Source organism: Dipodomys spectabilis, unplaced genomic scaffold (genome assembly GCF_019054845.1).
Source record: "Dipodomys spectabilis isolate Male_0828 unplaced genomic scaffold, ASM1905484v1 ptg000157l, whole genome shotgun sequence".
Taxonomy (NCBI): domain Eukaryota; kingdom Metazoa; phylum Chordata; class Mammalia; order Rodentia; family Heteromyidae; genus Dipodomys; species Dipodomys spectabilis.
In genome coordinates this window covers 23,206,889-23,219,699 of record NW_024870834.1, presented here as the reverse complement: position 1 = coordinate 23,219,699, position 12,811 = coordinate 23,206,889, and the positions used below count along the sequence as shown (strand labels likewise).

General features: G+C 46.2%; 1 protein-coding gene across 4 annotated transcripts in view; it reads left to right on the top strand.

Moving 5' to 3' along the window:
• The window catches only part of Smoc1 (SPARC related modular calcium binding 1), a 177,582-nt gene that overhangs the window by 161,173 nt on the left and 3,598 nt on the right, over positions 1 to 12,811 (top strand). For 2 of the 4 annotated variants that reach the window (XM_042692841.1, XM_042692838.1), the window contains exons 12-13: positions 1,602 to 1,655; positions 2,163 to 3,328. In XM_042692841.1, coding sequence (XP_042548775.1) covers positions 1,602 to 1,655; positions 2,163 to 2,179 — 71 coding nt within the window. In that variant the 3' untranslated portion in view covers positions 2,180 to 3,328. Of the gene's footprint in view, positions 1 to 1,601; positions 1,656 to 2,162; positions 3,329 to 9,079; positions 9,086 to 12,115; positions 12,124 to 12,811 lie in introns of those variants that run through there. The other 2 variants (XR_006149445.1, XM_042692840.1) reach the window with 2 other exon arrangements.

Sequence of the window (12,811 nt, the reverse complement as noted above, 5' to 3'; positions counted from 1 at the left end):
TTCCAATTTATAAAGCATTTTCAGGACTGTTGCCACCATCCTGAGAAGCAAGCGAGATGGGTGGAGACCAGCGCCTCCACGCATCAGAAATGCTAGCTCTCCCTGAAAATTGCCTGAGGATACCTCCTCCCCCTGGCTTCCCGCTCTGGCCTCCGTGGTGGTCCAGAGTACAGGTGCAGAGTCAGATAGCCAGGTCTGAATCTGCTTATCCATCCTGAGTAGTTAATTGGCATGTCTGAGCATCTGTTTTATCATCATAAGATGGGAATATTTTTATCCCTAGCAGTTAAACTTGCCCTGAGATTGCAGAGACACCCTCCTGACTATCCATTTTGTTTCTTGAGTCTCAGCTTGGTGGTGAGGACTGCTGTATGCCCCGTGGGGTGTGTGTGTGTGTGTGTGTGTGTGTGTGTGTGTGTGTGTGTGTGTGTGTGTGTGTGTGTGTGTGTGTGTGTGTGTGTGTGTGTGTGTGTGTGTGTGTGTGTGTGTAGATCTTTCTGCCCACCACTTAGAAGAATAGCTGTTGGGTGAAGAAATAGGATTTAAAGCCAGGCCGCCTAGCTCTGCCCCTTCCCACCCTCCTGCCTTGGGGGTCTATCCATCTTAATGAGTTTGTGTCCTCATCTGAAAAGTCAGTTACATTAATTACTGTTTCCTGTCCACCCCATGTTCTGTTTCTCTTGGGTTTTAAGAAATGTTGGGGGATGCTGACTTAGGGAGTCACGTGACCCATGGATAGGCTTTGCTTCCACAGCACTGGAAATTCCCCCAGAGCCTTTTGTCCTCCAAGAATTGAGCTGCTCCTTGGGGACAATCCTGTCAGGAAGGCAGAGCAGAGGCTATGTGCTGAGATTCCCTTTTCCACCCTCAGAGACGTGGTAAGAGCTGTAGAGAGCTGGCCTGGCTTTCAATGTGTTTCCCAAGCTCCCTGCTTCTCCTTTGGATAGCCAGGCCCCTACAAGAGCAGCCATGACCAGTTTCCAGAACTGCCTGGCACTGCATGACCAGGAGCTAGGTGCAAGCAGAGTGGGGTTGGACCATGAGACAGCCACTTTGAGCCTCTGCCTCCAGATTTAGTAGATAAAAGGGCTGTGATTCCTTCTACCTCTGACATCTGTGACTTGGAGAACCAAGACCAAGAAAGTTCTAGAAATGTCCATCAGCATCGCTTTGTTAATAGCTGAGGGAACTCCAAAGAAACACTCCAAGCCAGGTGTGGTAAGTCGCTGCTGTAATCCCAGCTCTTGGGAAGCTGAATCAGGAGGATCACGAGTTTGAGAGCATCTTGGGATTCATAGGAAGACTCCGGTTTCAAAAAGTAAAAGCAAAACCAAACAAACCAACAAAACCCCCAAAGGACTCCCCAACAGGTGCCTGGCCATATGAGAAAGAGATTTTGGTCGACAGTGGGTTCACCAGGCAGAAGAAACTGGCCACAGACACCCACAGCACTGAAGGCTGACCCATACCGCCTCTGACTGTTTCCCAAGCCCATCGTTACACTCCGGTTAGAATTGGGGTGGGGACGTGGCACAGATACAGAAGCCCGGCTAGTTTCGGCTCAGGGCCTTACCCTTGTCACATGTTCCTGTTTGTTGCAGGTGGTAGCCTTGGCAGCTTCCCCCAGGAAAAACGAGCAGGCACCAACCCATTCAGTAAGTGGCCTTCTTTCTGGGCTCCCTCCTTTCCTGTCCAGACCCCCTGCTGAAGCTTTGATAGCTCAGGTAGAATGAACAGCCTTTAGCCAAGTCCCTTAAAGCTGCATGTTCAATGTCTTTACTGAGAACATAAGAGAAAGATAGAGTCTGTGCTAAGAGGATTCTGCCATTTCTACCCGTCAACAAGCACAGCCATTTCCTCCTAGCCCTAGACTGCAAGGCTGGCATCTGGAGGTAGTGTGACTTACGCAGGATGCCCTCCACCCTGGGCTTAGTAGGCCATGTCATGTGGTTCCAGGTGCCACCCAGCTGCCTCAGAGTGGCAAAGGATGGGCTGTGAAACTCTTACCTGCAAGTCAGGTCACCTGTGCCTCACCTGGCCCAAGTCTAAAAGGCTGCTCTTAGGGGAAATGGATTTCTATAGCTAGGCCTTTTTGTATTCCCACCTCTTAACTTCTGCTTTTTCACACCTGTTTCTTTTTGCACTCTCCTTTCCCCTCCCAGTAGGACGCCTTGTTTAAGGAGCAGAAAAATCAAAGGGCTGGTGGAGAGTCCGTGGAGACAAGAGGACCATCAGACACCTCGCCCTCAGCACTGCCGACGGCCCGGCCACATCCCGTGTCACAGAAGTGATGTCCACTGTGTTTGCACTTTTAATTACTCGTCTCTGTGTGTTTTGTTTCTGGTTTCCTTTGTAAACACCGATATGTAATACCACAGTGGGGAAAGGAAAGGGAAGAAAGATTTGTTTACTCTCTCTCTCTCTCTCTCTCTCTCTCTCTCTCTCTCTCTCTCTCTCATTGTATGTTTTTTGGATCTGCTACTGACAACTTTTAGGGTTTTGGGGGGGGAGGGGAGGGAGGGTGTTGTTGGAATGGAGAAGAAAGAGATTTATATACTGTATATAAATATATATGTAAATTGTATAGTTCTTTTGTACAGGCATTGGTGTTGCGGTCTATTTCTTTCCTTCTCCCTGCTGTGGGTTGTAGGTTTTCAGGACTCATAATCCAGCTTTTAGAACCTAGGACTTTATCCTCAACCTACCTGGATTGCATCAGAGATAGCACCTGGGCATGGATAGATGGAAGCTTGTGATTACATTTCCAACGTTGTGAGGAGTGTACGGCCCTGCAAGTCAAAATTGACTCTCAAGGGGAGTTGGACTGCGAAGAGGAGGCAGCCCAGGTCAGGTGACAGCCAACATGGGTTCCAATTCTGCCCCAGGCTATGTGTTTCTGGGTACTGGACCCCACCAGAGGACTGAGGCCTGTAGGTGGGCAAGGCTTTGCGCTAGGTTAGTGTAAACATTTCATATAGGCTTCGTACTGTGTGCAGGACAGAAAGGTGAAACCCAGGACATAGGAAGAAAGAGATGCACAGTTGGGGCTTTTGTTTAGAGGATGTTTGGTATTTAGCAACACAGGGAGAGGGTTAGAAGCCTGGACAGGTGAAGGTTGCTCAGCAATCCACACATGAGACTCCCAAGCCTCATGTTGGGGCTAGATGGGTTTTTACCTCCACTAGCTCTCAGTGCTGTCCTCAGCACAGGCCCGAGGGAAGAGGTGGACCAATCATCTTGTTGATAACACAGGAGTTTTGTTGTTTTGTTTTCTTTCTTTCCTTTTTCTTTTCGCGCTGGCATTGGGACTTGAACTCAGGGCTTGGGCTCTATCCTTTAGCTTTTTTGCTCAAGGTTGGTGCTCTACCACTTGAGCCACACTTCTTCTCTGGCTTTCTGATAGTTATTTGGAAATAAGAGTTTCATGGGCTTTCCTGCTCAGCATGGCTTTGAACCATGATCTTCAGATCTTAATCTCCTAAGTAGCAAGGATTATAGGCATATGCTGCCAGCACTCAGCTTCTAGTTTTATTGTTTTTAAAGCCAAGATTGGAGTTCCTCCTATTCCTTTAATTTCTCTTATGAGCTCCACAGCCTAAAGGGCAATTCTAGAAATAAAATTGATCTTGGATCTATTTCTGCTTTCCCCAGAAAAGGAATAATGACCCAGTTAAAGAGAAATCCAGGCCTCGCTTTTGACAGACTGTTGCCAGGATGCCAGTGTAGGCTGACCAGCCTCAAGGCGGGCACTCAGCTACCTCTACTCAGGTGGCATGCACGTTTTTATGGCCTTCGGAAGGAGCATGGGACTCCTTCTCTTAGTGTCGCTTCCCATAGGCAGCCATGGCTGCAGCATGAGGGGTCATGTAGTCCAGGAACGCATCAGACCGTTCTTGGTACTCAGCCTTCCAGCATCCTCTTAGAGATGATTTTCCATGTGGGGTCTGGGAGGTATGGGTCCTGTCATCACTGCTCGAGTAGGAGGGGCCTGGTCTTCGCAGGATTTGACCTGGTAGAGTCTTGGACTAGCGAAGGTTCCTGCTGATCTTGGAGGAAGTTGAACGGGTTGTCTCAGGGATGCCTGATGGCTTCATCCTGATGTGGTGAGGTAGAAAGGAAGCCCTCTCCCAGATCCATGTCTAGAAAACAGTGTGCTAGAGCTGGTGTAGAGCTAGAGCTGGAGCTGGAGCTAGGGCTAGAGTAGATCTAGAGCTAGAGCTGGACCTGGAGCTAGAGGTAGATAGGGCTGGTGCTAGATGGACCTTGAAGGAGACCATAGACTCACTCTCTAGCCTGGAGGAAGCAGAGAAGACTCTTTGTAGCCATTTGTAATCTTCCCCAGCCATCTCCTCTCTCACATATATGTGTAGACTGTGTTGTATGTTTTTCCTTTGTGAGGGAGGGAGGGAAGGAGGGAGGGAAGGAGGGAGGGAGGGACACTATTTGTAGCTTGTTTTATAAAAAATTAAATAAATAAATAAAAATGAACAAACCTTGGCAGCTGTTGCCTCTTCCTCTGGGTGGCCACCTCTGATGAAAGTCTCTATTTCCTAGAAGGCTTTGTCATCACAGCAGGGTATCCAGAAGTGGCCACTAGGGTGCTCTTAGCCGGTGTTTACCGTGCGTGTATGTTCTGTAATTGTCCCTCTATCTTCCACCCATGCAGTTGGCCCCTGGCATCTCCCTTCCTGATGCTCTCCCTCCTTCCAGCCCTGGCATTTCAGGGATACTGCTGGCAGAGCTGTGAGGATGGACCTGGGGACAAGACCATTCCACAGCATCAGGGCTGGTGTGGGGGTGGGTGGGTGGACATGTCTGCCATGATCCAGATCACAAGAACCCTGGGCTGGGAGGCAGGTAGGAGGCAGACCCTCCGTGGGGCTCCTGTGCTCCAATTCTGTGGGGGGATATTTCAGGTGGAAGCTGTGGCTGAGGTCTGCAGAATGCCTTTCTGGATGGGGCTTGACAGTGGGGATGGGCGCTTAGATTTCATCCTGTGTGATGCCTTCTGGCCATGCAAGGTTGCCCCTGGAAATGACTCCTCCCACAACTACAAAACTCAGTTACTCAGGTAACTTTTGCCACCCTAGCCCTTGTCCTTTGAAGAGAAGTGCACAGAAGATAATTCCCCTGCGTCCTCTTCTCCATTAAGCATTCCTGGGGCAGGGTCTGTGCCCTTGACTATGGGTGCACAGGGACCTCCTCATCCACAGCTGCACCCCTCCCCTGTCCCTTCTCTGCTTCAGAAGACACACACACACACACACACACACACACTAGTCTTAGGGCTTGAACTCAGAGTTTGGCACTATCCCTGAGCTTCTTTTTTGCTCAAGGCTAGCACCCTACCACTTAAGCCAGAGCTCCACTTCTGGCTTATTTGAGGAGATAGTTTATTGGAGATAAGAGTCTCATGGACTTTGTGCCCTGGCTGACATTGAACCTCAATTATCAGATCTCAGCTTCCTGTGTAGCTGGGATTGCAGGTGTGAGCCCCTGGCTCCAGAAGAGAACTTTTAGTGATGTGACATGAAGCTGCACATGGGAAATCCAATCTTTTCCCTCCCTGTATCCTTTCCCACTGCCTAGTTTTAGCCATTCTCTCCTGCATCATACCTCCTCCCTATTCAAAATGAGAACTCTGATTTTTGAGGAGTCACTCTTGAAACCTAGAGAGAAGCCATCCTGGGCTGAGTTGGCCCCAAAAGGTATGACATGACTCCCTTGAGCATAAGACCCCTTTAAATCCTTGACTGGATATGACATGAGCTTGCTGGAGACTCTCCAATCTCTTCAAAGCCCAGAAACTAGAGCTGGCATAGAGAAGGAGGACCGAGAAAGCTTCACAACATTCTTCTTGAGATATAGGCTGGAGATTGTAAGAAGAACCACAGGGTTATGGCAGGAACCTCACTAAGGTGAAAGAGTAGGGGTCTGGCAGACCTAACTACCCACAGAGACCTTGACTTAGATCCAGAAGGTCCACTTCTCCCTCTAGTTCAGCCACTGAATTATTCCCTTCTGCCTGGGTAACTCCCTTTACCTTCTATGGATTTGGATTGCTTGTGTCCACAGCTTTCTCTGCCACACGTGGGGCAAGTGTGAGTTGCATTGAAGGAAACTTGTTTTCAGGAGAGGGAGGCACTTGCAGAGAGAGGGGGAAAGGCCAAGACAGGCTAAGGATCAAACAGGTGAAGGAGGGTTGGCAGAGAATGGTGAGAAAGGAAGAAGTACATGTTCGAGATGTCAAGCAAAGGAGAAAATAGCTGTGAGAGGAGCCATGCAGTCAGGCTGTGCTTCACAGAATCGGAAGGAAAAAGCGAGAAGCAGATGGACCAAAGGTGGAGAGACAGGCAAAGAGAGGGAAAGGAAGTAAGGAGGCGTGTCAAAAGGAGCCTTGAGGAAGGATCACATTGAATGGAGGAAAGCTGTGATTGGCTGGCTAGAAGGATGGAGGGTGGCCCAGGCAGGGGACAGTGCAGGGCAGAGCATGAGAGGAATGTAAGATGTGGGAAGGGTGGAGAAATAAGGCTTGGGGGGAATGGGAAGCAAGCTAGGTGTCTCTGATATGCTGATGGTGTTTGAGACTTTCATATAGTAGCTAGAAAGTTCCACAGGGAAGCATATGGACTGCTTCTATTCAGAATAGACAAGCAAGTGAACTGTGCTTAAAATCTGCTGCCTGATTTCAGATTGAGATTTCAGCCCGTGTCACTTCCAAATCCAGGCTTCTGGATGCTTCCACCTAACTGCCCTACAAACCTTGCCAACCAATTATGCCTAACACTGAACAAGAAGTATCTTCACCTGCTATCAGTACTGGGCACCTTGAAATCTCAGAGCTGACTTCCCCTCCTCCTTCAAATGACTAGTTCAGCACCAAGTCCTGTAAATTCTCCCTCTTTATTCTCTCTTCTCTATGGCCTCCCCTCCATCTTCCCTGTCACCATCCCAGCTTATGTCGGAAGTAACTTACATAAGCTGGGATGTAGGAAGTAAGTTACTTCCTACATAAGCTGGTGGTGTAAATGGCCTCTGGTGTTCACATCTTCCACTCCCTGCCTTTACTGTGCTCACAATGTGGACAGCCCAGACCTCACTAATAAAAGCAAGTCAGATTGGGATACTCTCCTGCTTAAAGTGTCCTGTTGACTTAGAACATTGAAGCTCTAATCCCCCAATGTGGCTGGTACTGCATCTAGGCTTTTCAGAAGGGTGATTTGACTGGGACTCTAATCTAGGGCTAGTATCCTTATAAGAAGAAACACCAGAGGTATCTCTCTCCACAGCCAGAGGAATGCAGTGACAGGTGGCCCTCTAGATGAGCTAGGAAGACAAGCCTCACCAGAAACCAATTCTGATAGCACTTTGACCTTGAACTTTTAGCTCCCAACACAGTAAAGAAATAAACTTGTTATTTATGCCACCTAGCCTGTAATAACTACGGTACCATGACCGTAATCCCTTTCAGGATCATTAGAACTGTTTTAGTGTAGTCCACAGGGCTACACATCTTTGGTGGTCCTGACCTTCTCCCATGCACACATTCATGTAAAATGCATAAGTCACTATGGTACCATCCATGTGCTACATTGCTGAGTATCCAGCTAAAGCCTGCCCCATTCATATCCAGAGCACTTTTTAAGTTAGATGCGTTCTTTGTCACTATTCTCTAAACAATACATTGCTATACTGTGTGTAACAATGATTTACATAGCATTTCCATTTTGTTAGGTTTCATATATAATCTGGAGATGTTGATTTAAAGTGTTCAAGAAGATATGAGCAGATTGTATGCCAATATTGTACCATTTTATATCAGGGACTTGAACATCCACAGATTTTGTTTTCCATAGGGAGAGAAGGTTCTGGAACCAATCCCCCTCAAATACTATGAGATAATGATTCTATGTCAAGCACTTTGCCAGGCTTGTTATCTCTTGAAATTATTGTGCAACTCAATATGTAGTGTCAGATGACTCCTGCCTGCATCTCTAGATCCATTCTTCCCTCTCCCTACCTGCTGTCAATTCTGCTAGGGAGGCTGACTCGTATACACTGCAGCAATGGAGCTCCTGGGTCCTTTGGATGACCAAGAGTTCAGCAAGAGACAGGAGAGTACAAAGAAGGAAAGACAGGGCATTGATTCCTCTGGCTCTTAGCTGTGAGGCTGCCTTTGATTGGCTGCCTTTGATTAAGAGGCGTTGCTCCTCTTTAAGTAGAATGGTTTCTTGATGCTTCTGTGTTCTGAAAGATTTTTCTCCTTGCAGTTTGGGCCTTGGGATGATAGGCCCAAGTTGTCCATACTTTTGGAAGATTGTATTCTGAATGTTTCATTCATTTCTATTGAGATTCTGACTGATACAGGTACTTGCTAGAAGCGGCTCCATGAAATAGTTTATAAAATGGACCTAGATTTGGGATGTCTATTTGGGCATATCAAGAATAATGTCTTTGATTCTCTTAGGAGAGGAACACAAGGGCACAATGCCTATGTGCATCTGATCATGTAAAATAGAATCTATTGAAATGAACGCTAGGAAATGGAAACAGAAGGGTTTTTTTCTCTGTTATTCTTTTTTTTTCTTTTGGTCTTGTTTGTTCGTTTATCTGTCTTTGGGAGGGTAAGGGGAGGCACAGAGGCACAGAAATGGAGGGACAAAGGGTAAACAAATGAAGCAATGGTACTCACTGGATACTATGTTGAGAATGAACTGTACAACTTGTGGGTGATAATGGGAGGAAAAAAACTGGAAGAGTGTGAGGGAAGGAGTGACATTGTCCACAAAGAAATGTACTCTTTATCTGACCTGTAACTTGAACTCCCTTATGTATCACCTTTATGATAACAATAACAATTAGAATAACTTCTTTGATGAAAGCAAATGGAACACTGGCAGCTTGTGGAAGAAGGTTAAGCTAGGATACTTCAACAATTGCTGGAGATAGTTTCTAGTCAAGTGAAGGGCAAGGTGTTGGGAGATCAAGTGATTCTAGTATTTAGTCTTTAGAGCAATAACAGTTATTATAACAAATCATTTAAATAAACAGTTTCTGGTTTGTCAAAAAAAAAAGCCAGGTACCAGTACAATCCTAGCTACTTCAGGAGACTGAAATCTGAGAATTGCAGTTCAAAGCCAGCCCAAGCACGTAAATCCGTAAGACTCTTAGTTCCAACTAACCAGCAAAAAAGCTGGAAGTAGAGCTGTGGCTCAAGTGGTAGAGTGCCAGCCTTGAGTGAAAAAGCTGAGGGACTGTGCCCAGGCCTGGAGTTCAGTCCCAAGTAACTTACAAGCACACCAAAAAATTATTTTGGAATCATCTGATTCTTTTTGTGGCTTTAGAGATCATTTGGTGGTAGAGAGAAGACTATGAAAAGTTATGAATATGTGTGTGGAAACTGGCAGTTTACCCAGGAAGCTTTAAAGGAGTTCCTTCCTTCCTACAGCCACAAAACAGATAAAATACAGACCACATCCAAGTTGTACCATGAATAAAGCACTCAACCCTCTTGGAAGAGTTCAGGTCATTGGCAGAGGAGCAATGCAACTAGGTGACCTAAGCTACCCATGCACAGCCAGGTATTTTATCACCAAAGTCATAAAACTAGATGTGTGCAGCAGTTCATTACAAAATGGAAGCAGTATAAAGAGAATCCAGCCCAGTGAGGTCATGAAAACACATGACCTCATAGATCATAAACATGTAAGCTGCATAAACAGGCAGCTTTTCACCTGGGGTAAATGGTCTATGGCTTTGCTGTCTTACCCTCAGTCATACTTTGGCTTCCTAGGGAATTCCCTCCAACCGGTTTACAAACAAGAGAAAAACAGACCAACGTTAACTCAAGAATGCATTAGTCATGGTGGCCAGTACCATCCAGAAGTGGATAGTTTCATATGATAGCCTGATTCTGTGTGACCTCCTAAGGCTGTGATGGGTAGAAATGTTGTAGGTGGGCAGAACTCCGGGCGCTACCTCTGCCTGTCTACTTTGGCCTGAATTACAGACCTACACTGCCTCATACTAAAGATTTCAAAGAAAGCTAAATTGGTGACAAAGAATTGTGGCCTGGGTGTTTGTCCTTCCCCAAACCCACATAGAAGCTTAGTCCTAAAAGTCAAAATGCTAATAAGATTGCCATGTCGGAGTCCCATGATTCCATGATGGCCTTTTAAGAAGGGGAAGAGAAGATCAAGTCAGTGAGCTTGGACCATATTGCCACGTGATGAACTGTGCCCACTTAGAACTCTGCGTGCAAGTACCCCACCCACAACAAGGCTCTCCCTAGATGTGGCCTCTTAACCTTGGACTTCCTGAGTTCTAGAACAGTAAGAAATGCCTTGTCTTTTTATACAAAAAGAAACCCAGTCTGTGGTATTGTTATAGCAACAGAAAACAGGCACAGAATGTCAAAGGTAAGGAAGGAATGAGTTCTGCAGTGTGAAGATATTAGCATCCCACACAAATGCCCACCAGAGAGCATCCATGGTGGTCAAAAATCACGAGCTACAAGATGCATGGTAGTTAGCTGCCCCCTCTGTAGCCACCCCGGTCCTTGTGCAACGAATCCATGTATAAGAAGGCATCATGATGGAGTCTGCCCTCGAGCTCAACAACATGGGTGTGCCCTCCTCAAAGCTCATTTGGTCACTACCACTAATGAGTATGTGACATGCTAACAACAGGAACAGCAGATGAACCACTAATCTGACACCTCTCAAGAAGGCCAGTTACCTAGTATCGGGTGGATTACATTAGACCAATTCCCTCATGAAAGAGGTAGAAGTTAGTCTTCACAGAGGTTAGGCCTGTATTCTGTGTGGATTAGTATTTCTTGCCCATAGTGTTTCTGCTCATCTTCATTTATGGGTTCAGAATGCCTTACCCATTGCCATACTCACTTCCACGACATCTAACTGGGGGCACTAGCCTTGTCACATTTTCTATTACTCAACAGTGGCTTGACATGATCTGAACATTGTAAGGCACTGGGAGAGTTTGCTTTGAGTCAACTCCTTTCCAGAAAATGTTTTTAAAGACAGGGTCTTGTTATATAGCCCAGACTGGCCTTGAACTTTTGAACATCCTGTTTCCATCTCTCAAGTGCTAGCATTACAGATGTGAAACACCATGTCCAGTCTTCCTTTCCTGTCCAGATTTTTTTTTTTGTCACTTGCAGGGCCTGAACTCTGGGCCTGGGTGCTGTCACTCGGCTCTTCAGCTCCAGGCTAGCGCTCTACCACTTGAGCCACAGCACCACTTCTGGCTTTTTCTGCTTATGTGGTGTTGAGGAACCCAGGGCCTCATGCATGCAAGGCAAGCACTCTCTGCTGAGCCATCTTCCCAACCCCCTTGTCCAGATTTTAATGATTCAATTTCATGTCCAGGCATTCACGCATACGCGCGCGCGCACGCACACACACACACACACACACACACACACACACACACACACACACACACACAGAATGGAAATGAAGTCAGTCGTGAGGCAATATCTGTGTACCCATGTCTATTCCAGCATTATTCCCAACAGTCCAAACATGGTCTATCAGCAGAGGAGTGAATAATGAAATGGAATGTTACCCATGGTTAAAAAAAGAAATCTTGCCATTTGTGGAACATGAATGATCTAAAAGACATCATGCTAAAAAACAAACAAACAAAATATCCAGAGGCAGGGGCTGGAAATGTGCTTGTCTTGCATGCATGAAGCCCTAGGTTAAATTCCTTGATAACCACATTTACAGAAAAATCTGGAAGTGGCGCTGGGACTCAAGTGGTAGAGTGCTAGCCTTGAGCAAAAGAAGCTCAGGGACAGTGCCTTTGCCCAGAGTTCAAGCTTCCAGACTGGCAAAAAAGAAAAAAAGAAAAGAAATAGCCAGGGGCAGAAAGATGAATGCTGTATGATCTCCTGGACACACAGGATCTACAGAAATTGTATTCAGGGAACAGAATAGAGGAGTGGGTACCAGGGCCTGGGGGAGAGGTGGAGAGGATGGGAGGATAATATTCAAAAGGAAAAAAAAAGTGTAGTTACAAGTTTGGAGACAATGGAGAGCACAGTGGTAATAATAACATACAGTATATATATATATTGAAGTTTCCTGAGGATACACTGTCACACAGAAAAGGCAATTACATGGAGATATCTACATCTCAGTGCAAGGATCTACCCAAACACTGCGTTACAGACTGAATATGGACCAACTTATTCATCTATGAAATTTCAAAATGTGTAAATAAACAGAAGAGCAAGAAAAGAGGATTATCTTTAAGTGTATAGGAAAGACTGATTTTTAAAAAAATAAAGTCAGTTTGCTTCTTCCCTAGCTAATATTTATTACAATATACCTTTCTTGTTCCCTTCCCCAAACTTCCAGGACAATTTTCCAGTAGTGCTTTTCTAAATATCCTCGTCCAAGAGGTCTTTAGTATCATCTTTGCTTCAGATTGGATGACTCATCATTACCAGCAATTAGTTTTCTCAATCAAGATAATTTTGTTAACACCAAATTTCAGCCTCCTGCCATTGTCTGTTTCTATTATACTAGCCCCCATTCAGGTGCATCTAGAGGAAGTTTGTCACTCAGCAAGGTTGGAGACAAAGCAGAGAATGATGCTTCAGGAGGGTAGGAGAACCAGCTGAAGCAAGCTTCCCCCCCCCCCCATTTCTTCCAGACAATGTCTACCTCTCTGTGGAACTCTTTTATTGATTAGATCTGGCCTCATTCACTCTAGCAGCCCCCTTCCTCCCTCCCCCCTCCCCCCTCCCCTTCTGCCCCCTCCCCACCTCCCCCGCCTGGCC